Source organism: Hypomesus nipponensis, chromosome 21 (assembly GCF_054491055.1).
Source record: "Hypomesus nipponensis isolate SF chromosome 21, ASM5449105v1, whole genome shotgun sequence".
Taxonomy (NCBI): domain Eukaryota; kingdom Metazoa; phylum Chordata; class Actinopteri; order Osmeriformes; family Osmeridae; genus Hypomesus; species Hypomesus nipponensis.
Genome location: NC_140381.1, coordinates 8,058,702 through 8,083,722, shown reverse-complemented (window position 1 = coordinate 8,083,722; position 25,021 = coordinate 8,058,702). Strand labels below are relative to the sequence as shown.

General features: G+C 50.4%; 3 protein-coding genes and 1 non-coding gene across 6 annotated transcripts in view; 2 read left to right on the top strand and 2 right to left on the bottom strand.

The window, feature by feature from the left end:
• Positions 1-7: 7 nt before the first annotated feature.
• On the bottom strand, positions 8-80 carry trnar-ccu (transfer RNA arginine (anticodon CCU)). Its single transcript has one exon. It is a non-coding gene; the product is annotated as a tRNA-Arg (tRNA).
• Positions 81-266: 186 nt separating this feature from the next.
• Positions 267-5,884, top strand: ift56 (intraflagellar transport 56). Of its 2 annotated transcripts, XM_084685297.1 has the most exons (18): positions 267-653; positions 751-897; positions 996-1,088; positions 1,209-1,323; positions 1,415-1,464; positions 1,629-1,774; positions 1,971-2,142; positions 2,246-2,320; positions 2,499-2,601; positions 3,143-3,198; positions 3,358-3,411; positions 3,599-3,662; positions 3,773-3,861; positions 4,209-4,292; positions 4,422-4,491; positions 4,686-4,792; positions 5,065-5,198; positions 5,530-5,884. In XM_084685297.1, the coding sequence occupies exons 1-18, from the start codon at positions 651-653 to the stop codon at positions 5,642-5,644; spliced, it is 1,677 nt and encodes a 558-aa protein (XP_084541423.1). In that variant the 5' UTR covers positions 267-650; the 3' UTR covers positions 5,645-5,884. The 2 variants fall into 2 exon arrangements, with proteins under 2 accessions (XP_084541423.1, XP_084541424.1); XM_084685298.1 differs by lacking the exon at positions 267-653 and having other exon boundaries at positions 758-897; positions 1,217-1,323.
• A 623-nt stretch (positions 5,885-6,507) lies between these two features.
• LOC146237739 (ubinuclein-1-like) lies at positions 6,508-17,484 on the top strand. Its single transcript, XM_084685394.1, is given in 18 exon segments — positions 6,508-7,083; positions 7,902-8,015; positions 8,157-8,258; positions 8,716-8,844; positions 9,125-9,231; positions 9,999-10,524; positions 10,937-11,007; positions 11,265-11,394; positions 11,566-11,672; positions 11,906-12,019; positions 12,139-12,282; positions 12,486-12,536; positions 12,716-12,758; positions 12,860-13,948; positions 13,951-14,328; positions 14,452-14,641; positions 15,257-15,325; positions 15,806-17,484. Coding segments are annotated over 18 exon segments (3,705 nt in total). The 5' UTR covers positions 6,508-6,789; the 3' UTR covers positions 15,853-17,484.
• A 74-nt stretch (positions 17,485-17,558) lies between these two features.
• The window catches only part of LOC146237738 (myosin-10), a 49,175-nt gene continuing 41,712 nt past the window's right edge, over positions 17,559-25,021 (bottom strand). For both annotated transcript variants that reach the window (XM_084685392.1, XM_084685393.1), the window contains 11 exons: positions 24,466-24,714; positions 24,122-24,334; positions 23,612-23,824; positions 23,079-23,240; positions 22,850-22,978; positions 22,626-22,714; positions 21,959-22,082; positions 21,619-21,827; positions 21,032-21,140; positions 20,543-20,715; positions 17,559-19,825 (listed from right to left, as the gene is read on the bottom strand). In XM_084685392.1, coding sequence (XP_084541518.1) covers positions 19,681-19,825; positions 20,543-20,715; positions 21,032-21,140; positions 21,619-21,827; positions 21,959-22,082; positions 22,626-22,714; positions 22,850-22,978; positions 23,079-23,240; positions 23,612-23,824; positions 24,122-24,334; positions 24,466-24,714 — 1,815 coding nt within the window. In that variant the 3' untranslated portion in view covers positions 17,559-19,680. The remainder of the gene's footprint in view (positions 19,826-20,542; positions 20,716-21,031; positions 21,141-21,618; positions 21,828-21,958; positions 22,083-22,625; positions 22,715-22,849; positions 22,979-23,078; positions 23,241-23,611; positions 23,825-24,121; positions 24,335-24,465; positions 24,715-25,021) is intronic.

Sequence of the window (25,021 nt, the reverse complement as noted above, 5' to 3'; positions counted from 1 at the left end):
ACGCAACCACCCCAGATGGGACTCGAACCCACAATCCCTGGCTTAGGAGGCCAGTGCCTTATCCATTAGGCCACTGGGGCAGAGACAGAAGTAATATAAACAATTAAGGTTCACTAAGTATTAGTCTACAGTGGGTTGATCACAAAGTAAATATTTTAAGAAAATGCATTACGACTGTGCGTTATATCATATATGTCTAAATGTAGGTTTATTCTAACGCCAACACCACTAATCCAATACAACAGATCGCTACTTGGTGATTGGTTGCTTAGCAACAGTAGCTCACACCCACATGCTAATCCACTAAAGTTCTTGTAGCTACAATAGCTAACTAGCTAGTTTACCAAGCGACCTCGCTAGCTAACCTTTGGCATATCAGACAGGTAGTCCATCATTTTATGTTAAAACAATGCCTTCTTAAGGATAATCATCTACAGTAGATCAGGTTGACATAGGACTAGCCAACACGTTGTCAGCTAACGGCATAGCTTGCACTAGGTACATCTTTCACTAGCTAGCTACTGTAGCTAGTAGTGGTGGTGGTGAGCTAAAATTTACACGAGCCCAAAGTAGCTGATTATCGCATCTCAAAATCTCTTCGTGAAACCCCTCTTAATGTACATGGAAAAGTAATACATGAGTGTCCTATCATGGTAAGTGTTCTGATTAGTTTGAAATTTACTTGTGATCGCTAAGCTAGTAGCTATGCGTAGTGGTACCTAGTTGTAATGTCTCGTTTTTATGTCTCAGATTCTGTCCCGAGTGAAACCAGCTGTTGGAGGCGCAGCTCCCATCACTGTCAGCGAGAAGAAAAAGAAAAACAAGGGCAAGAAGATACCTCGAGTGGAAGACTACCTGAACCAAAGGGACTACCTGGGAGCACAGACTTTGTTAGAAGTACGTTATCCACTAGCACACACGTTTAAGTATCCCACACCTTACTGTTTTTTCAAGACAAAATAGAAAAAACACATCTGAATTATCTGATCATCTAGTTTCAACGTGATGTTGGTGAGCGAGAGGAGCATGCAGACCTGTGGATTGGCTACTGTGCTTTCCACTTGGGTGATTACAAGAGAGCTATGGAGGTAATGCATCGTTTTCGTGACAGAACGGGAGCACACACCTGCATGTCAATATCGTGTAAGGGGTATATGTGAAATGTGTGGTTTCAGTGTACCAATAGTGCCACAACATCTTTGTGCTAGGAATACAGGTCCCTGACTCTCAGTCCAGACAGCCCAGAGGAGGTATGGGTGTACCTGGCATGTACTCTCTTTTTCCTGGGGCTTTACAGAGAGGCTGAGGAGGCTGCATCCAAAGGTAGTATTAAATGCATCTTCACACGAACCCCATAGGTTGTAGCTGTGTGTTTGTGTTGACCAAATGTGCACTTTTTGTCTCCGTCCCACAGCCCCAAAATGTCCCCTTCAGAACCGCCTCCTCTTCCACTTGGCTCACAAGGTTGGGAAAAGAGACTCATTGTTTGTTTTAATCTGTCCTCCACTCTCGTCACTTTCTATCCTCGTGCAGTTCCCCCAGAAACAATACAGAGGATTCTATTTTGCGAATGCTGGACTCTCTTAACATGTCAAATAAAGAGAACGCGTCTTCTTCCCCATCCCCAGTTCAACGATGAGAAGAAGCTGATGAGTTTCCACCAGAACCTGGAGGACGTGACTGAGGACCAGCTGAGCTTGGCCTCCATCCACTACATGCGCTCCCACTACCAGGAGGCCATTGACATCTACAAACGCATCCTGCTGCAGAACAGGTGCTGTACCGGTCAGCACACGCACACACACACACACACACACGCACGCTTGAAATATGTGTGTAGCCGTAAAGAGTAGGAAAGCACAGGGGTTTTGACCCGGAACTAAAGAATAGTACAAAGCTAGAACCAGAGAAACTGGATTTTGTAACAAATCTTTGTATGTTTGTATTGCTTGTTTTTTACAAACCTGCAGGGAGTTCCTTGCTCTGAATGTGTACGTCGCCCTGTGTTACTACAAGCTTGACTACTACGATGTGTCTCAGGAGGTCCTAGCGGTGTATCTACAGAGCATCCCCGAGTCCACCATTGCCCTCAACCTCAAGGCCTGCAACCACTTTAGACTCTACAACGGCAAGGCAGCAGAGGTGAAGCCACCATTGACACGCAAAACGCCCACTGACGCCACGACATATTCCGACCTAACCTTAACCTCTTTTGTCGTGTCGTTTTTGTCTTTGGTTCTCTCAGGCGGAGTTAAAGAACCTCATAGATATCTCCTCCTGCTCCTTTGAGTTTGCTAAGGAGCTTATCAGGCATAACCTGGTAAGCTTCTCCAATACTGCTGTGTGTGTGTCTGTGTGTATGTGTGGGTGTATGTATGTATGTGTGTGTGTCTGTATGTGTGTGTGTCTGTATGTCCTCTGTGTCGGTCAGTGAACCGTAATCCCCATCCCTGGTATGGATACCTCAGGGTGTGTGTGTGTATGTGTCTCTTCTCCAGGTGGTGTTTCGTGGAGGGGAGGGGGCTCTCCAGGTGCTGCCCCCCCTGATAGATGTCATATCTGAAGCCAGGCTAAACTTGGTCATCTACTACCTCCGACAAGGTGGGACCTTGGGAAGCCATGCCACAGCAAAACCCACCCATGTCTAAAGGCTAATTCATTGTGTTGGGGGGGGCGGGGGGGGGGCAGTTGACCAGCAAAGCCTTTTCCGCCGCATGGATGGAAAGGCTATAGGTTACTGTACATTGACATTTTTCGATTGTATTCATTAAGCACATGCTTTCATCCAAAGCCACTTAGAAATGGTGCAAATAGAAAGTTCAGCTGTAGATCAAGGTTCAGAAGTGTATAGTTCTAACAGTATTTCGAGTCATGGTCTGTACTTACTAGCCTCTTTGCAAATAAACCAGTAGTGTGTAGTATTACAGCAAAAGCAACACCTTACTGTAAATGGAACATCAAACCCTTTCGTGGGTGCACTCTTGGCAGACTGTAAAACAACAGGATCTCAGATTCAACATTGAGTGAAGAGAGACAGATTCGCAGGAACATAATTTGCAGGTTACGTAAGATGTTGTTGTGTGTGTGTCATCACTGGCTCATCAAGGACCTGAACTGTGGACTAACCTAGACTATATTTCAGATGACGTTCAAGAGGCCTACAACCTTATAAAAGACTTGGAGCCAACCACACCACAGGTGAAAAATATAGTCGTTTTTTTTCCTGGTCTTTCTCTTGTTGTGCTCTGACTCATAGCTTCCCTATTTGGGGCCATATCCAGATGTCACCATCTTGCTTGTCAACAGGTTGCCTGTTTGTTACCAAATCCTTGTAAATACCCAATTTTCTTCTTCTAGGAATACATTTTAAAAGGAGTAGTGAATGCTGCACTGGGTCAAGAAATAGGATCTGTGAGTGGATGTCTTTTTTTTTTTTACCAACCCTTAAAAAACCAACCCTCATTATGTTACAGCATATTTTAGCCACATGGCTGGCACTATTAGAGTATCTATTTAAAACGTCTGCTCTTAATCTCTCTGTCTGTTCCAAGAAGATTGAATATATCTGCTCTATACTTTGCTATGTCTCGTGTTACAGCGGGATCATTTGAAAATTGCCCAACAGTTCTTCCAGTTGGTCGGAGGCTCTGCCAGTGAATGTGGTAAATGGCACATTTTCTTTGTTACCACGTTTTGCTGCATACGGATCAACGCGTGAGAGGATGTGGGAGCGTATGTGTTCCTGATGCAGCCGTGTGTGTTTTCTCTGCAGACACCATCCCAGGCAGACAGTGCATGGCCTCCTGCTTCTTCCTGCTGGGGCAGTTTGAGGATGTGTTGATCTACCTCAACTCAGTCAAGGTCCGTCTGTCTACGCAACACCGCGATCTTACTTTAGTTTATTTATTGTTTATTTTTGAGCATTGAGCATTGTGCTTTTTGTCCAAAGTGGTGTATAAAGGTGCATATAGGACAGTGTAGGAGATCATCAAGATCTGGGAGTGCACAGTTCTAAGTGTATTCAAGTGGTTAACGCCAAGGAACCGTGTGTGTTTACAAGGCACGAGTCAGCAATAACAACAACCCATTCACCGCCTTTCCCCCCACATCCACATGGCGAACGTCAATCAGACCTGATCTGAGACTGTGGTAGGATGTCGAGGATTTTGCGTGAAAGTGAAACATATGTCTCGTGTACAATTTCACAGAGTTACTTTTACAACGAGGAAACGTTCAATTTCAACTACGCCCAGGCCAAGGCTGCCTTGGGAAACTACAAAGAAGCAGAGGAGGTATTCCAGTTGCCATTTACGTTAGGAAACAACATTATCTCTCTGCACAAATGTCCAAATCTGTGGGAGTATGAATACGTTAACTTTGCAACGGGTGTTTTTTTGTTTGTTCGTTTTTTCCTCTTTTAGATATTTCAGTTGATTGAGAGTGAGAAGATCAAGAGTGACTATGTTTACCTGAGCTGGCTAGCGCGTTGCTGTATGTACACACAGCTCTTGTATCACTCTTCAATTTCACATCCGAACGTGAATTTTTTTCTGTGTGGAAAAGTGTTTCCTGAAATGTTTACTATTGTTTAAAATGTAGTGTTTCTGTATGTATGTATCTCTCTCTTTCTCTCTCTCTCTCTCTCTCTCTCTCTCTCTCTCTCTCTCTCTCTCTCTCTCTCTCAGACATCATGAATCAGAAAGGGCGTCTAGCCTGGGAGTTGTATCTGAAGATGGGTACTTCCTCAGAGTCCTTCAGTCTCTTACAACTCATAGCCAATGAGTGCTACAAGGTGCCACACACAAACCTCCCCCGTCAAACCTGACTAGATTTGATTTACTGTTGCAACCACAATACAATTTGACTGAGACTACTGTCAAAATACTTTTAATATGTGTTCTTAATATATTTGACTCTTAGACTAGGTCTGGGTTAAATGTGCTGTACTCCCCCTGCCTTTACGCTCAGTCCCATTATGATGCTCCTTCCTGTGTATACCATGTCAGCACAATGGCAGCGTATCTGCTCACTGTGACACAGCATTGTCTTTGTCTTTGGTCTCAGATGGGCCAGTTCTACTATGCAGCCAAGGCCTTCGACGCTCTGGAGAAACTCGATCCCGGTTCCAACTACTGGGAAGGCAAGAGAGGGGCCTGCGTTGGAATCTTCCAGCTCATTCTGGCAGGCAGAGAGTCCAAGTAGGTTTCTGTTCCCTGCGTGTGCTGCTCATCAACGTTTTCCGTTTGTTGTTCATGACAAAACCATTGTATGGTTTCTTGGGGCCACTTGAGGAGCCAGTCCAAAGGAAGAGGTCATATGTCATACACAAGACCACAGAGAGTAACTGCTACATCGTAGCGCAGTAGTTCCTGATGTAAAGAGTTAACAGTTCTCACGATATATGGAAGTACTGTGCCACTATGCAGTAGTCGAGCTGTTCCCTGTTCTCCTGATGTGTTACATATATGACTTCTCATGTTTACTTCTGTCTATGTTCCCTGGTGCTAATCTCTGTGGTGTGGTCCATAGGGAGACCCTGAAGGAGGTTCTGCCCCTGCTACGCAGCACGGGGAACCCCCAGGTGGAGTACATCATCAGGACTCTGAGGAAGTGGGCCAAAGACAACAGGGTTTCATTGTCATAACAACCATTTTGTGTCATAATTACATGCTCCGTTTATCAAAATATTATGCACTTCTTACTGGCTCGATACCTTCTTGTTTCCTCCTTTAGAATCAATGTATTTATTCATTGCATCATATGGAATGTAATCATGTCGTGCCAATACATTGTGTATGTTTTTTACACATAAATAATTATGGTATATTTGTATTGTAAACTCATTTTACATTAAAGTATTAAATGGTATTCTTTGATAGCTTGAGTTTTGTTGATTGAATTATTGTTCCCAATATCTTTATTTGTTAATGTTATAATACCCTTCAATTATAATGTGCAATGTGGTACTTACTATGTTTTTTTAAATGTTAATTTAAGGTTCTGTAAATGTAAGATCTATGCACAGCATTGACGCGATTCTTCCACTGTATCAACAGGTGGTCTTCAGTGTTTGTGGTAGACAATGTCTTAATCGGATGTCGAATCCTCAACCATTCTACAGTGTAGGGCTCGTTTCCGTTTGGAATGGTGTTTGTGGTAGGTCATTGTTGAGGAACGCACAATTCAGCATTTTAGCCCATCTCACTGAATAGACAGGCAAAGATTAGCATCATAAAGGATTCCTCTTTCCCTAATAACTGACCGACTATATATTCACTCAATCCAAGTGTGACAGACTTATAAATGCTCGGAAGTCTGTTTACCGCATTCAGACATTCTTATAAAGGTCATAATAATAGGACTACCTTACGATTTTCTTATTATCGCCTGTTGTGATAGAGGCGGGCTTTAAAATAGGGCTTTTCTGATTGGATACGCCAACCCCCCTAAACTCACGCTACTTCCGTTGTAGATGTTCGCGCAGGCCCAGTGACCTCCGTCTGATATTTTATTTACTCCCGAAATCCAAGATGGCTCCTGTGAATGTCTCGGTCCCATAGCAATTGAGGATGCAAGTAGCTACGGAAAAAAACAACTTTTCCCCGACCATCTTATCCCCTGAAATTGTATTCGTATGGTGCGGAGGCCCCCTTACATCTTACTAGGCACTAAATAGCCTTTGCATCTTGGCGGAACACCCTTAAATTCGCCAATTTGAAGTAGTTTCGCGAAGTAGCTCGCGCTGTCGCTGTCTGTCCGGAGCGAGGTTCAGGCAGGCAGCTCATCCAAATGGCCGAACCGAGAAAAGTACAATTTGTCACCCTCTCGGCCTTCGCTGCTGGATCAGCCTCGGATTCTAGGAAACGCCGGTTGGATGATGAGGCCGACATCAACTTAGATGAAGATGCGGAGGCCGACACCATAGCGACCGGGGCAGGAGATGGTGGTCTTTTCGGAAAAGCTGGCGACAGGGACAAGGCTGAAGCAAAGAAGATTACTGTGCGATTGAACCTTTCTCTGTCCGAGCCCAGCGATCAATCGTCTGCCGAGTTCAATTACAGCGAACTCATCCAAAATATCCAGGTATGACCCTACAGTGTGCAAGGCCAAGTCGAGAGTCATATTTTTATTGCATTTGGTAGTGTGTGCTTGTCACTGCTGACTAGGGGGAAGTGCACCTTGTCCTCCCTCGGACTAGCGTGGTGGCAAAATGACCATTCATGGACTTAACACAAAAGACCCCAGTTCTTCCATTCATTCAGTCATCCACACTAGCTTGGCCAAGTTGCAACTCTCAAACTGCACGTGAGATGTGAAGCCGTTTGCTCATTGCGTGATCAAGCTTATGGAGCTACCTGTTTCCTATGGGTTTTTAACTTACCAAGCCTACACACACACACACACACACAGCCATTACAACACTAGAAAATGCCACATAGTGCAGTTCACTCCGCTGTCTATGGGTGATAGATTGGAGATCACTGCCGCTGATGGAGTGGGACGGAAGTACCAGGATGTAGCTGGTCGGGGAATGGGGATTTATGTAAATGTTATGAGATCAAGCCATCCCGTCTTTGCTGATTGATTTGTATGATATATGCATACAATTATTAGAAGACTTTACTATGATGATTTAAAGTATGTGTCAAAATGTCAATAGCAGTAATATAAAGTAATGAAGAATGTAGCAATTTCAATGCTAAAAGGGGCTAAATCTGATGTTGCCATGCCGCATGGTTAAGTAGCTTTACATTTAATACAAAAACACCACTTTGACGTAATGTTGCGTTGTGTTTTGATAAGCAGTACATTGTTTATAGTTTACGGGTCATATTATTGGCTGAATTTCTTTTTTCATTCGCTTTCACTCCCTCCCCCCAGGCAAAGAAGACCCCCTCTAGTATCCCCCTGCCCCTGCCCCTGTCCCTGTACTCGATCCTAACGACCCTTTTAACGACGATGAGAAAGACAGACTGCAGGTCGAAGCCATGGCTAAAAAGTTTGAAAGCAAATATGTAAGTTCAGGTGGCACCATCTCAGCCAATTGCATATTTTTTTCAGTAGGGAATTAGCACAAAGTCAGTATGACTGTGTTGTGCGTGGCATACTACCAGTTTTACGTCCAAACTTTTAACCGTTGTCTATCTTTGACCCAGGGGAATGCTGGGAAGAAGAAGAGGAAGGATAGGATGCAGGATCTGATAGACATAGGCTTTGGCTACGACGAGACTGATCCCTTCATAGACAACTCGGAAGCAGTCAGTATTCCCTTCTCTACCTCTCTACCTCTGTGCTCCATCCTCCTTTAAACCAAATTCAACTCAGGAACGCTTTATCGGCATTAATGAATGAGCGTTCTTGCCTCAGCGATACTAATACTTTCATCCACTCAACTTTAATTCAGTATAATATACTGTATACATCCAACTGTGCATCCTCGCACTTCTTAATTCTGTTTATATTGACTGATTATTATGAATATCTGATGTACCTGATCATATCCCAGTGATTTAACATGGAGTGCGACAGGGTTAAGACCCCGGCCGGGATGTTTGAGAGCGCTTTGCCTCCCCAACTGCCTCCCGTCCTTGGCGACCCTCGTCATCCACACAGAGCCACGTTGTTTTAGCTGTGAGGACGGTCACTCTGTATTCAGAGTCTGAGCTCTGGCGCTCCGCTTGAAACACTCACTAACCGCTGCCCCTCCCATGACAGTACGATGAGCTGGTGCCCGCCTCCCTGACCACCAAGCTGGGAGGGTTCTACATCAACACGGGCACACTGCAGTTCCGCGCCACCTCGGAGGACGAGGGCGAAGACGGGGTCAAGGAGGGCGAACCCCGGGTAAGACGCCCCCCCCCCCTCCCCCCACCCCAGAGAGAGACGCTGTCAGTAGCGTAGCTCGCCGCGTGCGGCAGTCGTACGTCGCTCGGGCTGGAAAGCGTCCGCTAAGTGAATAACTGTAGAGGGGAGTCATTGTGTGTGTACGACCAGCCTACCTGCGAGGAGGTGTCGAGTGGAGCACTTTCAGCCGACACGGCCAAACTGTTTTGAAGTTGCATCCTGCGGTGGGATGTTTATTGCGAATGAATCATTTGCTCTTCTGTTCTATCCGGCACTTCAGGAGAAACTCAAGGATGGAGAGGAGCAAGTGATCAAGAGACGGAAGAGAAAAGAAGGGAACAGCCTGGAGGAGAAGAAGCCCAGGAAGAACAGAGTGCCCAAGCAAGGGTGAGATGACAGCATGACTCGTCTGTCTGGCTACACTGTTTTTTTGTGTGTTTTTTTAATCTTATTTTACACCTTAATCAAGGTGTAAAAAAAAAAAAAGAAGAAAAAACAAAAGTAAACACTTGGAATATTATCTAGACAGTATTTCTAAACGTACATGATTCTGTGTATCAAGAAGCTACGTTCTTTTATTACTGAAAGTCCTTGAACAGTGACATGTGCAACTGCCATGGGTAACTCTATGAGCACCGTTTCTGCAAGAGTTTTACTTAAATGCGAAGGCAGGTTTGAAAGTAAATTCTTTCATTATTGTTTGATTGAAATGCCACATGTTTTTCATATTTCACCTCTATCTAGTCTATTTGCAGCGCATATCTTCTCGGTGCTTAGCTAAGTGCATAGGATTCTGCATGCTTGTTCTTCTCCATGACACAGAATGGCTGCTGGCGTTATGACAGACAGGCCTCTCTACCACACAATGAGTCCATTAGACACGCTCTCATTGGCTAATCACTGTCTCCACTGCCATTCACACCCGCCCCCCCCGCCCCCCCCCCTAATCCTAAAGAACTCCCACCCAAAAATAGCATGGGCTATTATCAGCCATATTCCTCCTGTATTACTTGAAAGGCTTTGCCACGTTAAACAAGATAACACGGCTAATGATTGACTGCTCTTTTGATTTTGGCCACTCATGTCCTCCTTTTCTCTCCTCCCTCTCCTTTCTTTCTGCCTGCCTCCCCCCCGCCTCCCCTCCCCTCACGCAGAGTGTCGTCTCACAACATCCACCGGCCAGAGAAGAAGAAGAGGAAGAAACTGATGAAGGACTCGTTGTGCCTGGCGGCGATGCTACGTCGCTTCACCCGGGAGAAGGAGGAGCTGCGGAAGGTCAACCCCAGCGCGGTGCACCCTGGCCTGGCAGGCGGCTTGGCCAACGCCCCCCGCGCTAACAACATGCTAGCAAACTCCCACATGCACGGCAACGCCGCCAACAACGACGTCTCGCTAGCTGACCTGACCTCCGACCCCGCCATGATGTCACTGCTGGGCTCGGCCAACGAGAAGGAGCTGCAGGACCTCCTCGGCGACCTGGACTTTAGCCTGCTGGACTCGAGTGCGCCGCACTCGTCGGCAAGAGAGAACGGCCTGCTGGGAGTTGGAGTTCCAGGGCCGAAGGTGGGAGGAGGGGGTCTGGGAAGGGGACTGGGAGCCTCAGCGGGCCTTCTATCCCCCCCTCCCCTCCCGGACGGCCTGCCTCCTCCCCTCACCAAACGGATCGAGGACCTACGGGCGGTGAGTTGGTTGACAACACCCATGTATCATCCACAGCACTCTAGCCTGTTTGGCTGAACTGAGAAGATTTTACAACTGCTCACATACAGACAGTAGATGTGTGTAGGTTGTGTACAAAAAAAAAAAAAAAAAAAAAAAAACTTTTCGTAATTTTGAAGTAGGCCACCCAGAATGCCTTGTAATTGATCCATGACAGGGTCGGAGGTATGGTGAGACCGCCTCAGGAAAGGAAAGGTAGAGAGGGCAGCAGCTGAAAGAGGCCAAAAGTGCATGAGAGAATCGGACAAAATAGAGCAAGAGAAAAGATAGAGGCTTTCAGAGACTTGACACAAAATGCCTTAGAGGGGTGTGTGTGTGTGGCCCAGTATGGAGTGTGCTACTGGTATGCTGACTCAACCATTTCTCCCCTCAGGCATCGCGGCAGTTTGATCAAGAAGGCAGGAAGAAATTCTTCACCCTGGATATGAATAACATCTTGCTCGAGTGAGTCTGGCCTCCTTTTGAACAACCAGTTTTTCCCCCTCAAACTCTTCCTCTTCTGTCCAGCTGTAGGTGTGAAACGGCTTGTAATCCCTGCATCTCTCTCCCTTCATCCCTCTCTACTCTGTCTGAATATATCCTTCCTATCTCTCTCTCTTCTCTTCTCTCTCTCTCTCTCTCTCTCTCTCTCTCTCTCTCTCTCACCCTTCTTTTTATTTCTCTCTCTTTTCCATCCCTCTCCCCCCTCCCCCTCCCTCCAGTATTGAGCTGCAGGTGCAGGAGCAGCCCATGGCGGTGCGCTCGCAGGTCTACTCCCACATGGAGGCCTTCGTGCCCTGCAACAAGGAGGCCCTGCTCAAACGCCTGAAGAAGCTGAGCCTCAACATCCAGGTGACGTCATTGGCGCTCGCCCTTCCTCGCTCGCTTTCTTCTTCCCTCCTTGTGTCCTTCTTCTTCTTCTTGCAATTGGTTCTTTCTGTCTCTTTTTTTCTTCCCTACTCATATTGGTGTCTCTCTCTCTCCCTCTCTCTCTCTCTCTCTCTTTCTCTCCGCCCCCCTCAGGATGACCGTCTGCGGACGCCCCTGTTGAAGCTGAAGCTGGCCGTGTGCAGTGTGATGCCCGAGCAGATCCAGAAATACAACATGGACTGCATGGCCAAGGCTGCCAAGTAAGAACACACACACACACACACAGCTGCTTCGAGACTAGGATTCCCACTGAGCAAATCAGACATCTTTTTTTTTCCCAGTGCTTCCTCAGTTAAAGTGAGCTACTCTTATCACGGTGGTGTACAAACAGACCCATGTGCTGCCTCTGTCCTCAGCACTAAGAGTAAGAGGGTTTCTCTTCTGGAGGTAAAACACAGGGTACTTGACTTAAGTGTGTGTGTGCGTCTCCTAGGCAGCAGTCCGAGGAAGTGGAGAAGAACGGTTCTGGGGAGGAGGAAGACGAGGAGAAGCCTGGCAAGAGGGTCATGGGTCCCAGGAAGAAGTTTGTCTGGGACGACAAGCTCAGGTAACCTCACCTCTTTATCAGTCAAAGAGTCGTTACGGAGGTGTTGTCTGAGGTGTTGTTTGAGGTCAACTCTCATTTCCTCACTGTGTGTGTGCGTGCGTGCGTTTGTGTGTGTGCAGGGGCCTGCTGTGTAACCTGGTGCGTGTGAAGCTGAGCTGCTACGAGCTGGAGGCCCAGTGCTCTCTGTCTGTGGAGGACTACCTCAAGGCCTTCATGGAGAATGAAGTCAAACCACTGTGGCCCAAGGGCTGGATGCAGGCCAGGTTGGTCGACTCCTGTGTATGTGTGTGTGTGTGTGAGCGTGTGTTCATGTGTGTATGTGTTCACATGTGTGTGTGTGTGTGTGTGTTAACGTGTCTGTTTCACCGCGCATGTTTTGGAATATTTTGACCTTTGGCTGTCAAGTGGATGTGCACGTGTCACCACTTCAGGACAGATTGTGTAACGTTGTCATCCATCTTGTCAGGATGCTGTTCAAGGAGAGTCGTGCAGTGCACAGTCACCTCACTGGCAACCTGTAAGTAGAGCCGTGCAGTGCACAGTCACCTCACTGGCAACCTGTGAGTGCTGCACCCCTTCCCCCACCCCTCCCCTTCAAACAACACCTATAGTTTTTTTGTTGTTGTTTTTTTTTTAACCTTTTGGCACTAACTCCCAGGGGAAAGTATTATTAAACATGTTTACTTCTCTCCCCAGAGCTAAGAAGAGGATGGTCCCCGGTCCAAAGGCCAAAGCCAAGGTGAGTGGCTGCCATTTTCCTCACCTGAGGTCGTGCTGCTGGTCGTGAACCAGCATGTGGTGTCTGTTGTCGGCGCAGTATTAACGGTCACGTGTCTCCAGGAGGGCCCTTGGATCCAGAGGCTCCCCACCGCCACCCCTCCCTCCCTGCCCTCCTCCATGGCGGGGGCTGGCGTCCGCCTGCCCCTCTCCTCCTCCTCGCCCGCCTGCCCCTCGGAGCCCATCTGCCTGTCGGACTCCCTGGACGAGGACCTGACGGCGCCCTCGCTGGACTCCATCTCCCACGCCCTGGCCCTGCTCAGCAACGCCGCCAAGGGCCTGGGCCCCGGGGACAGCCCCCTCTCCCCGCCGCCCCTCCAGGTCCCCGCCTCCTCCCCGCCCTCGGTGGCGCCCCACTACCCCTCTGCGCAGCATTCCCTCTCCAAGATGGAGACCCCGCCCCTGGTGTCCATGTCCCTGGCCAATTCCGTCTCCTCCGCCATGGTCGCCATGACGACGGCGGCGGCGGCGTCCGCCTCGCCCTCCGTGTCCTCGATGGCGCGCCTCCAGGCGGGCCAGGCGCTGACGGTCCGGGGCGGCGACGCGTACGGCTTGATGAAAGGGGCGGGGCTCATGGGGCAGGCGCAGAGGCACGTCAGCGCGGCGACGGCCTCCCACCGGACGGGCGTGCTGGCCGGAGGGAGTAAACTCCACCCCCCGCCGTCTCCCTCCCCGCCCAAGCCCCGCCCACCCCCCACGGCGTCGCCCCTCCTGCCCCCCCACCAGAAGGGCTTCGCCTCCCCAGGGGCGGGCAAGGTGGCGTCGGGCATGGCCGTGTCGGGACTGGCCAAGAGCGCTGGCAAAGCTGGCGGCGCGGGCATCGGCAGCAGCAACGGTGGCCACATGGGGGCCCTGCCCCCCTCCTCCTCCTCTCCGCAGTCCCGCGCCAACTCCCACCCTGGCGCCCAGTCCTTTGGCCCCCCCTCTTCCTCCTCGCCCTCCTCCTCTCCCGCCTCCTCCTCCTCGTCCTCCCACCCCCAGGCCAAGGGGCTCCCCGCCCACGCCCACCACCACCACCCCCACCACCAGTCCAACTTCATCACGCCCATGCAGGCCACGCTCACCAAGTCCTCCCACAGCAGCAGCTCGCCCATCATCAAGCTCACGCCCCGGCCCCCGGCCCCCACCCCCCCGCCCTCCTCCTCCCCCTCCCCCCCTCCTCCTCCCCCTCCCATGGCCTGTCCCTCCCCCAGATGATGGCCGGGCAGCACCAGTACCAGTCCCCCAAGGCCTCTGGCTTCCGGCCCCCCTTCAGCGTGCCGGGCGGGGGCCAGGCCAAGGGCGGGGCCGGGGGGATCTACAGCTTCGCCGGGGGTCAGAAGGCTCCGTCGGTCAGCAGCGGTGGAGCCAACGCCAGCAGCAGCAGCAGCCCCATGGGCATGTCGCCGGCAGGCAGCCCCTCCCCCTCCGGCGGCCACGGGCAGCAGAGGCAGAGGGCGGCGGGCGGAGCCGGCCAAGGCAGCAAATCCGTCGGCAGTCGGGCGCTGACGGGAACCCTGGCCACGCCTCCTGTTACCTCTCACCTGTCACAGGTCAGTCAACCCACGGGACAGTGAAGGGACTTCTAGAATCAAGTCGTTTTCGTATTTAACTCCAAACTGTTCTCCTTTTCCTCCTCTCTCCTCCCCCCCGTTGCCCTCCCTCCATCTCCGCAGGTGTCTTCTGCGGGCGGCACCCTGCTGGGTAGCCCCCCCTCCCTGCCCCTGGGCTTCGGGATGCTGGGGGGCCTGGTGCCCGTGTCGCTGCCCTTCCAGTTCCCCTCGCTGCTTAACTTCAGCCCCCCCGGGGTGCCGGGGGCCAGCGGCGCCAACTCAGGATACGCCCTGGCACAGAGCGAGCTCATGGGTGAGTCAGCGTGCCGCCCACGCCACCCAACATGCTGCTTCCTCTCTCTCCCCCCCCCCCCCCCCCCCCCCCGTTATTCAGCTGAATCGAATGTGGAAGGTTTTCGCTTCCAAGCATGTGGCAGGAATTATATCGAAAAACCATTAAGTGAAAAGTCTAGACGAGGTATTACATTTTATTTGATTGTCGCTCAGAAAACCGATGGCCATTTTTATCGTTTTTGCAGAAGAGTGTAGTCTAGCTGGGTTTTTAGCCCCTATGTGTGTGTGTGTGTGTGTGTGTGTGTCTGCGTGGTGTGTTGTTGTGTCGTCTGTGTGATGTTACCATACTGGGGTGGAACGGCTCAAGTTTCAATGTGCCAACAAGGCTCTTTTCTCACTGTACCCCTCTCACTGCCCTGTCTCATTCTATCATCCCATCTCTCACCCTTCCGTCCATCTATCCCCCGTCTCTCAATCCCGTTCCCCTCTTTCTCTGCTGTTACGCTGCGCTCACTGTTCTTCACTTTCATGTTCTCCCCTCCCTCTTTTCCATCCACCTCTACCCCAATCTGTACACTGGAATCCTACCTGTTATCCCTCCATACTTCTCATCCCTCCCTCCATCTCTCCTCAGAACTGTATAAGAGTCTCCAGTCAGGGTCACAGCCTGCACTACCTCCCCACTTGCAGCTTGCTTTCTCAGGTAAACACTCCTCCCTCCCTCCATGCGTCTTGTTGTTCAGCATCTGGTTTACTCGTCGCCCCTCTTCGTCGCGTCCGTCTCGCAAACCTGCCAGCCTGACTCGGAATAAGTGGTCGTCGGCATTCTTGTGTTTCTCTCCACACCAGAAGCATGCCCCTCCTCCCCCTCCCACACACTGTCCCTGTGTAACAGATAACTCTGTCCTCCCACACACTGTCCCTGTGTAACAGATAACTCTGTCTTCCCACACACTGTCCCTGTGTAACAGATAACTCTGTCCTCCCGCACACTGTCCCTGTGTAACGGATAACTCTGTCCTCCCACACACTGTCCCTGTGTAACGGATAACTCTGTCCTCCCGCACACTGTCCCTGTGTAACGGATAACTCTGTCCTCCCGCACACTGTCCCTGTGTAACGGATAACTCTGTCCTCCCGCACACTGTCCCTGTGTAACGGATAACTCTGTCCTTCCACACAGATGCGAACCAAAGCCAGGGTGGAGACATGAAGAGGAAGTCCCACTGACCAATAAGATAGGAGGATGGAGAGACCAGCCTGGTGAAATCACCGCCTCCCTGGAGACATCCACCACTAGGATCACTTTGATTGACAGGATCACGATGATGGAACAAGCTGTGTGGGAGGAGCCTCAATCCCACCACTTTGGAAAGGACCTGAAGAATCAATTTGCTCTCACTATGACGTTGATTAATTTAATTGTAACTTTTAATTATCGGGTATGGACACAGGACATTGAGGTTAACAATGAAAACTATTATTTTAATTTTGTTTTGTTTTCGTCAACATGTTTACATGACCGACCTTGATCACTGTGGAACGTGAGATTGAGAACAGGAGAGGACGCTACACGTAATGTTACTTGTATTTAAGTCAAAGTGGAAATAATTTGACTTTTTTTGTTTGTTCTTGCAGTAACAAAAAAAAAAGAACCCAGATTGAATATGAATATTTTTTTGTTTTTGGTGTTCATGACTCCCTGTCGGTGTGGAGAGACCTGTAGACTCAACATAGGGAATCATTGTCTATAGAGTTGTACTGTTTAAAGTCACCTCTGCTCCCACAATGACTGTTAAAGGTAGTAGCTAATATGAATATTGATAAATTATTTGTAATTTACACAGGGACAAAAAAAAAAAAAAAAAAAAAGTTTAGCAGTGCGTGTGAATGGATGGGATTGATTGAATGTGTGTATGTACATAAACATATAAAATATACTGTATTTTCTTCCCAGGTCAGTCTGTGCTACGAGTGTGTGTGTGTGTGTGTGAGTGAGAGAAAGCATATCCCCTTCTTGGTGTGGGTGAATGTGCGTGTGTTTTCCCCTCTCTTGCTCAGTGTGTCTTTGGTGCTGTACATTACACTGGACCTTTTCTGGTAAAAAACAAACAAAAAAAACACTTGAAATGTGAAGCAGGTTTTGCTTCCGGAAAGATGAGTGGGGCTGTGAGAGAGGGGAGAAATGTGAGACTGTAGCCTACTTGAATTTTTAATTTTATATATATTTTGTTTTGCTTCTTAAGTCAAACAACTCAAAACTCAATATAACACAACGCCTTAGTTTGTAAGTTTTAAAGAACTATGCAGGACTATAAATGCTCAATGCAAAAGTGCAAGTCGTCGCTTGGCTTTCAACCTCTACCCAACTGTCAGTGTATTTCTGGGAGTTGTGAATGTTTGTGTATTTATGTACGACTACTTTTCAACCTTAATACCTTTCCCTCTGCCAAATACCTCTCAATACCGTTCTTCCATTCCCTCGTTCCACTTCCTTTTACAGTCTCTGTCCAGTTTCCCTCTAACAGCTGTTTGTCTGACCAACCGCACCAGGAATGGCGCCAAAGAGTTCCTTAGCATTAGATGGGGTGTATTGGTCAGCCTGTGTGTGTGTGTGTGTGTGAGTGAGTGTGTATTCTGACATTCTCTTTAAAATGTACCCATGAGTGTTTTCGTCTGTGTCCTGTCAGGATGTCATGGTGAAGAATTACATTTTCTTTTCTGTGACTGGAGCAGGGGGTGACATTTTGGGGAGGGTTAAACATGACATTTCATGGTAACTGGTTACTTAATTCGGTCTCCTTTTTGTAGATTATTTTTGTGTGTCAATTATGAAATAAAAATGGGAGGAGGTTTTCAGTATGACTGCCATGTTTTTTACAGTCAACATTCAAATCGCTGCACAGCTTGGAACAAACCGAACAAACCACACCTGCTACAATGAATATGCTTTATTTTTCTTTTACAAAAAACTGTCACTGTCTAGAAATACAAGGTATACAAGGAATAAAATGGGAGTATTTGCAGTTGAAATGGCTGGTTGTCAACAGCCAGTTTTGAGGATGATAAAAAATAAGGAGTTAACTAGACTCATGGATGTTAAAGCTTTTAACCAAATGAAATCACTTCCTGCTCGACTGGGATGGGGGGGGGGCTAAGCAGAAGGCTCCACATCTCATGTCGCTAGTTTATAACACTGATTTCTGACCCACGCTCTACCTAGGGAAGGTGACTAGGAATGGGACGTACGAACGGAACGCACTGGATATGATCTGAAGAAGCAAATTAAAATACACAAGAGTTAAGTAGTGCTCTTTTTCCTGGTTGGGTTTTCCCCCCCAACACGTTATAATACTGTCCACGCGTGTAATTGTACAGGCGTGCGCCCATGTATAGTCCACGTATGCTCTTCTTTAGTGTCTAAGGCACTTTAAAGAAACATATTACAACTGACACGGAGTCGGATTCGAGTCACTCGTCTCCAACTCGCGATCCATTTCAGCGACGACGCCAGGTTTATCGAAAGAAACCAGAGGTGAAGGTTGAGGAGTCGGGATATTGAGGCTTGTTTCCTAGCGAGTTTAAGTATCACCAGGGACTGTGGTGTCTTCCTGGTTGTGGAGGACCGAGATGGCGCCGTTCCCAGTAGATGGCTGCCACGTCCAACAATGAGTGTTGACGAGGGCGTGTTTGTTAGTGGGACGTTCGACATAGACAGGGCTGGGGGTCTGGAGAGAGGGGTGGGGCGGTCCCAAACTGTGGCACAGACACACCTGTGTAGGAAAACGACAACGCCTCCTTTCTGTGGGTGGTACCTTATCTCTGCACTTGAACTTTTAAAATTATTCTTTGTATTATTATATAGGCCATTATCAAGGGAAATCGAACGTACGACCTGTACATTATGGGGACACTACCAGAGAGATGAGTCCCAGGTACAGAGATCCATTGTGTTGTGCAGTCCTGTGCAGTTTCCAGCACCAATAACCATCTAAGCATAGATCACATCTATACCCTACATCAACAAGTGTCTCGATGAGTCAAAACACACACACGCACACACAGAAAATTATATATATATATATTAAAAAAAAGGAGAAAAACAGACTGGATACCTCAGAGACCTCATCGTTTCCCAGCGCACCCCGAAGCTCTTCTAACACGTCGGGAAAAGACGCTTTGGAGAGAGACAGAGACAGAATGCGTCTTTGTTTTCTTCACAGTAATACATTTTTCCAGTCCTTCTCTTCTTTTCTTCGTCTGACTTCCACGGGGGCCCACCTTCTGACTTCCACCTCCGTTGTAGTAGTGTCTATGTAGGAGCGACACCACCAGTGTGCATGTTGGAGAGAGGCTCGTGCAGTGAAGGGCAGCTTGGAGAGTTCCATGGGCGGGAGGCGACCGTGTCGTCAGGTGGGGCGGGCTATCCTGGGAGGAGGGAGAGGGGGCACTGGAGTGATGAGGCCTACTTCTGCTAGTGGAGGGGTGGGTGTGTGTTGGGGGGGGGGGGGGGGGGGGTACGTGGCTTTACAAAGCGACATGTCGTAGTCGTTGGTTAGCAAAAGACAACAAGCGTAAGTGAGAGTTCTCCTTGTAGTCGTCGCGCGGCTGGGAGCGGAACCAACATCCTCCTGCGTTCCCACGCCCACCAACAAGCGCTTCATTCATGTAAAGAGTAGGAGAGAGAGAGAGAGAGAAAAAAGCACTTGTACCTTATACTTTCTTGTTTAGCAGAGCTCATAATACTCCCAAGCCTGGGGGAGGGAGGTTGCTATATGGAGGGGACATGGCTCCTTGATGGCGGGGAGCGTGTGGCCCAGAGGCAGGCCAGGCGGGGTGGACAGAGTAAGGCCGCTTTGACCCCCCTGGAGAGGAAGAGGGCTTGGTGTAGAGGGCTGGGGAGGTCTGAGGTGCATGCTGCCAGGCAGACTGGTAGGTGCCTGGGTAGATAGGCAAGGTAACGGGGTGGGGAGGCTAGTGGTGGGTGGGTAGACTGGGTGGGGAGGCAGCTAGCTGGGTATATATATAGACAGGTTAGGGTTAGGTAGGGGGGAGGAGCTATTCGGCGTTGGAGGCTTGCGTCTCGTTCAGGTCGCTGGCGCGGCTGTCGGCGTCGTCTTCGGATACGTCCCCGGAGGCGCCCTCGATCTGGAGGTTCCTGCGACCCGTGCGTCCGGAGGAGAAGCTGACGGGGCCGCCACGCCTGACAGGACACACACACTCAGGAAATACAGCCAGTACACTGACATTTTGCACGCTATGTTAGGCATCACACATCACAAAACACATTGTGCATCGGTGGAGTTACAATGGTGTTGTTTTTGTGGTCATTTACAATTCATATAATTATGGTCATTGAATTCATTTTCTTATGCGGCTTTCCACAAACAATAACTTGGCACACAAAACTTTTTTTTTTTGTTCATAAAAATGTTCAAGTACACCAGATGGATGAATCTAATGGATAACGATATTGTGAAGCCCAATGGTCCAGACCCTATCCAAGAGTCCCGGGGAGCCATCACCAGGCTGTGTCCGTAGAGCCAGTCCCCCCCCCAGGCTGTGCCCCCCCCCAGGCTGTGCCCTCCCAGGCTGTGCCCCCCCCAGGCTGTGCCCCCCCAGGCTGTGCCCCCCCCAGGCTGTGCCCCCCCAGGCTGTGCCCCCCCAGGCTGTGTCCCCCCAGGCTGTGCCCCCCCAGGCTGTGCCCTCCCAGGCTGTGCCCCCCCCAGGCTGTGCCCCCCCAGGCTGTGCCCCCCCCAGGCTGTGCCCCCCCAGGCTGTGCCCCCCCAGGCTGTGCCCCCCCAGGCTGTGCCCCCCCCAGGCTGTGCCCCCCCAGGCTGTGCCCCCCCAGGCTGTGCCCCCCCAGGCTGTGCCCCCCCAGGCTGTGCCCCCCCTCCCCCCAGGGCCCGGCTCCCCTCACCTGAGGCGGTTCTTCAGGGAGTTGACCTCGCGCGTCAGCCCGTCGCTGGCCTCGGTGGCGTCGTCCAGCTCTCTCTGCAGCTTCCTGCGGGAGGCGTTGGCCCTCGTGGCCTCCTCCTCCGCCTCCTCCAGCTGCCTCTTCAGCTGCTTCAGACGGGAGGTGGCCTTCTCCATCTGGGGGGGGGAGGGAGGGGGGCAGGGACGGAGAGAGAGAGGGAAATCTCAACACAAATATAAATGTGGAACAAAAACGGCAAACAGAGAGAGAGAGAGAGAGAGAGAGAGAGAGAGAGAGAGAGAGAGAGAGAGAGAGAGAGAGGGAGGGTGATAAAGAGAAAGTTGCTGAGCCAGGACTGATCTAACAATACTCAATATCTGGGAGAGAAAAATGGAGAGATCTCGATGTCATCCATTTCCACTTGTGTACGCTGGAACAGTTATTTAAAGCCGGCTATTTCCAGACAGCCACACACAGGAGGCCTCCACTCACCTGCTCCTTGTACTGGTCGGCATGGCGACGCTCGTCCTCCACCTGCATCACCACCTCCTTCAGTTTTTTCTCGGTGCGTCGGACGATCTTATTGGCCGCCGCTCTCTCCCTGTGCGGTGGGAGAGGGATGGGGGGTCAAGCATGACTCAGCGCCTCGCAGAGACTCAAATGAGCATCGGGGAAGAGCAAAGCCATTAATCACTGAGTAAATACTCCCTGGGTTGTAACTGGCGTTCACAACAAGGCACTGTTGTTAGCTGGGTGGCTGAACAGTGTTGTAGTTACAGAAATCCCACTGAGTCGTTCTGGATAAGAGCGTGGGCTAAATGAACATTCGTCCACTCGGCTCCACAGTATACCCAAGGACCCAATGAGGGACTCCAGAACGCCTCGAAATTCTGGTCCACCAGCCAGTTACTGGTTCCAGCCTCCGTAAAACATCAACATCATTTGTGAACTCGTGAATCCCTTGTTGTGTGTCATAGCTCTGATGTGGGTGCGTGGCTTGCTGTGGGGGATTCATGTGTGTCGTGGGGGTGTTTGTGGTGGGTTCGTGCACTGTAGTGTGTAGCGTGTGTGTTTATTACTTGGCCTCCTGCTCCAACTGCTCCTCCAGCTGCAGGATCTTGGCCTCCAGGGCGCTGATGGCCGCCTTGAACTTGGACTTGACGGCTCCCTCCAGCTCGCCCAGCTTGGCCTTCAGCTCCTTGTTCTGCCTCTCCATCTGCTGCCGGGCGTTCTCGCTCTTCTGGGCGGCGCTGCGCTCCCCGGCCAGCTCCGTGTTCAGGGTGTCCACCTGGGGGGGCGGCGAGGGACCGTGGGGGTGGGGTGGGGGGAGGAGGAGGCAGGGTGACAGGACGGCAGGGTCAAGTCTGGATATCCAGGATGTGTGTGTGTGTGTTGCACAGTGTGGCTGCCCGCACAGACCTGCATGGCGGTCTTGCGGAAGCGGTCGTTGAGCAGCTCCATGTTGCCCTGCTCCTCCTCCAGCTCCTCCTCCATCTGGGAGATGCGAGCCTCCAGCCTCCTCTTCTCATCCAGCAGGGCCGACCTGGGACAACACGCGCACGGCGGGCTCAAACCTCATGACCTCACAGACCCATCTCATGACCTCACAGACCCATGGGAATACTTAACTCAAGACAGCACACGATAACGATACATAACAATACACCACAATAAGGCAACAAAGGGCAGGGTGTCCCGCAGAAAATAGGTTAGTTAGAGGTGGTTGGGTGGGGTGGCCGTTGGACCGGGGGGGTGATGGGGGGGGTAGTTTGTGCAATACACTAATGCGTGCTGTAGAGAAGCGAGACTGGCGTTGGTCACGGTTTGGAATAGAAGGCAGAAAATAAGACAGTGGCAGATATCGCTATTTAAAAATAATAAAATATATTATTTTTGGAACGACGTAGTTAAGGCGGCAGGCGCGTGTTGCTGAGGCGGCCGCCTTAACTGAAGAGTGCTGCGGGAAACCCTGAAGGGCTATTGTTGAATTGCACCATGGACAGATATTTCCCTATGGAAAAAAATACATTTGTGATCAAATAAAAAAAATAAAAAAGGGTTATGAAACGTAGATGGCCACACTCACTTTCCGGATGCGCTGTTGGAGATCTCGTCTGCCAGCTCGTCCCTCTCCTGCTCGGCGTGGCGACGGGCCCTCTCTGAAGCCGCCAGGTCCTGAACACACACACACACAGACACAAAAGAAGTCAAATAAGGTCCACACCATCAGAGATCAACATCCAGGTAATTACCCTAAGGTCTGTGTGTGTGTGTGTGTGTGTGTGTGTTATGGTAAATGTGGGTGTTGACCTCTGTCAGCTGGAGGATCTCAGCCTCCAGGCCCTTCAGCTTCTTCTCGTTCTCCTTGGACTGGGTGAAGATCTCATCTCTGGAGGCCCTGGCCTCCTCCAGCTCCCTCTGGTAGTCCTTCATCTGGGCCTGGACAAGCACACACAGGCCAGCAGCCCCCCCTGTCAGTCCCGTCGTCCTGTGGAGCGCGGTGCTATACAGCTGGTGGTTTGTCGAGCGCGGGTCTAACCTGGAGCTTCTTGAGCTGCTTGATGGCCTCGTCCCGGGCCTTGTTGGCGGCCTCCACCTGGGCCTCCAGCTCCTTCAGGTCCATCTCCAGCTTCTTCTTGGCGGCCACGGCCAGGGCCCTCTGCTTCCTCTCGTCCTCCAGCTCCGCCTCCATCTCCCGCACCTGGGGGGGGGGGCGGGGGGGGTGGACAAGGAAGTGATCCAAGGTCAGACGGAGGTTCATTGCATGATGGTTTTTCGAGAATGCCAGTACGCTAATAGAAGTATTTCAATCGGAGTGCAAGGATTCGGAGCACATCAAAAAAAAGTAAATAAACGTCAACTAATATCCAACTATAAACGTATAACATTTAGGCCTCGTCTCCGAGACATGGATTAACCCCTAGTCTTAAACGAAAACCTTTGTTCAATGGAGATCTCCATTGAACTGTTCTTTTACTTGAAGACTAGGCTTAATCCATGTCTGGGGTCTTAATCAAAGTGTCATTGACTCTGTGTTCCAAGGCATGCCCCGCCGTCCGACCAGCGGCCCACCTGCTTGACCAGGGCTCTCTTCTTCTCCTCTCCCTGCTCGTCCCGGGCCTGCAGGTCCCTGTCGAACTGGGCCTTCATGGCCTGCATGTTGACCTCCAGGCGCAGCTTGGCGTCCTCCGTGGCCTGCAGCTCGTCCTCCAGCTCCTCCAGCTGGGTCTTCATCTCCTCCAGCTGCTGGTCCAGGGTGCGCTTGGACTTCTCCAGCTCGTGGACCTGTCGGGAGAGGCACGACCCGCGCGGGTGGGGGGGGGGGGCGGGGTCAGCAAAACGCAAGACACGAAACCAAAACCTCTCTATCCGTCCACCCACCCACCCGATGGTCTAATTAAAGAAAGGAAACTTCACAAATTGGAATCAGTGGTTTTCTTCTTTTTTTTTTTTTACATCTGTAGTGATCATTTTGTGATCAAGACAGACGGAGGAACGCTACTTGGCACTGACGTAAAACCCCACGCTGACGTAACCCCCCCCCCCGCCCCCTCCACCCAGCACTGCGGGGGCAGGACTCACACTCTTGCCCACGTCGTCCTTGGAGCTCATCAGGTCCTCCATCTCGGTGCGGAGCTGCTTGTTGAACCTCTCCAGCTCCTCCTTGGCCTCCAGGGTCTCTTCCAGGGCCCGGGCCATCGACAGGGCCTTGGTGTCCTTCTCCCTGGCCTCGGCCTCGGCGCGGTCACGCTCCTCGGCGTAGCGGGCCGAGATGGTCTTCTCCTCAGCCAGCATCTAGGGAAGACAGAAGCAGGTGAGGGGGCGAGGGGGTTAAAGAACAAACTGTGTGTAAGCTTTGTTCAGGTTTTATTCAAAAGCTGCAATCTTTCGAGGCTCTGCGGTTTGTAGACCAAACCACCGCCTACCTGGTCGAACTTCTTCTGCTTCTTCTCCAGGTTGGAGACGATCTGCCGCTGGTGGTCCAGGTCCACCGTCAGGTCGTCCAGCTCCTGCTGCAGGCGGTTCTTGGTCTTCTCCATCTTGTCGAAGGCGGAGGCCTTCTCCTCCAGGCGTTGGCCCGTCAGCTCCATGTCCTTCTGCAGCCTCCTCTTCACCTCCTCCAGACCCTCCAGCGCCCCAACGTCCTCGTCCAGCTTCTTCTTGGTTTCAAAGAGCTGGATGGAAGTCGGAAACAGAAACGAGGGTTAAACACGTCCCATCTACAGTACTGTTCAGAAATCTGAGGCCCTGGATATTTTTTTTACATGAATATCGTCTACTATATACATTTTTTTGTCTCCTGTACTTGGGCGGAAGTGTGAAAGTGCAATTGAGCAACAAATTGTCTTCATTCTTTTCTTTCAATATTTCTTAAAGCATTTTTGCACAGTACAGTATGTTTCACTTCTCTTCTGGGTTATTACTAAACACCACTGACTCCATATGGGAGATCTAACATGGGTATATGTATCTGGGCATACG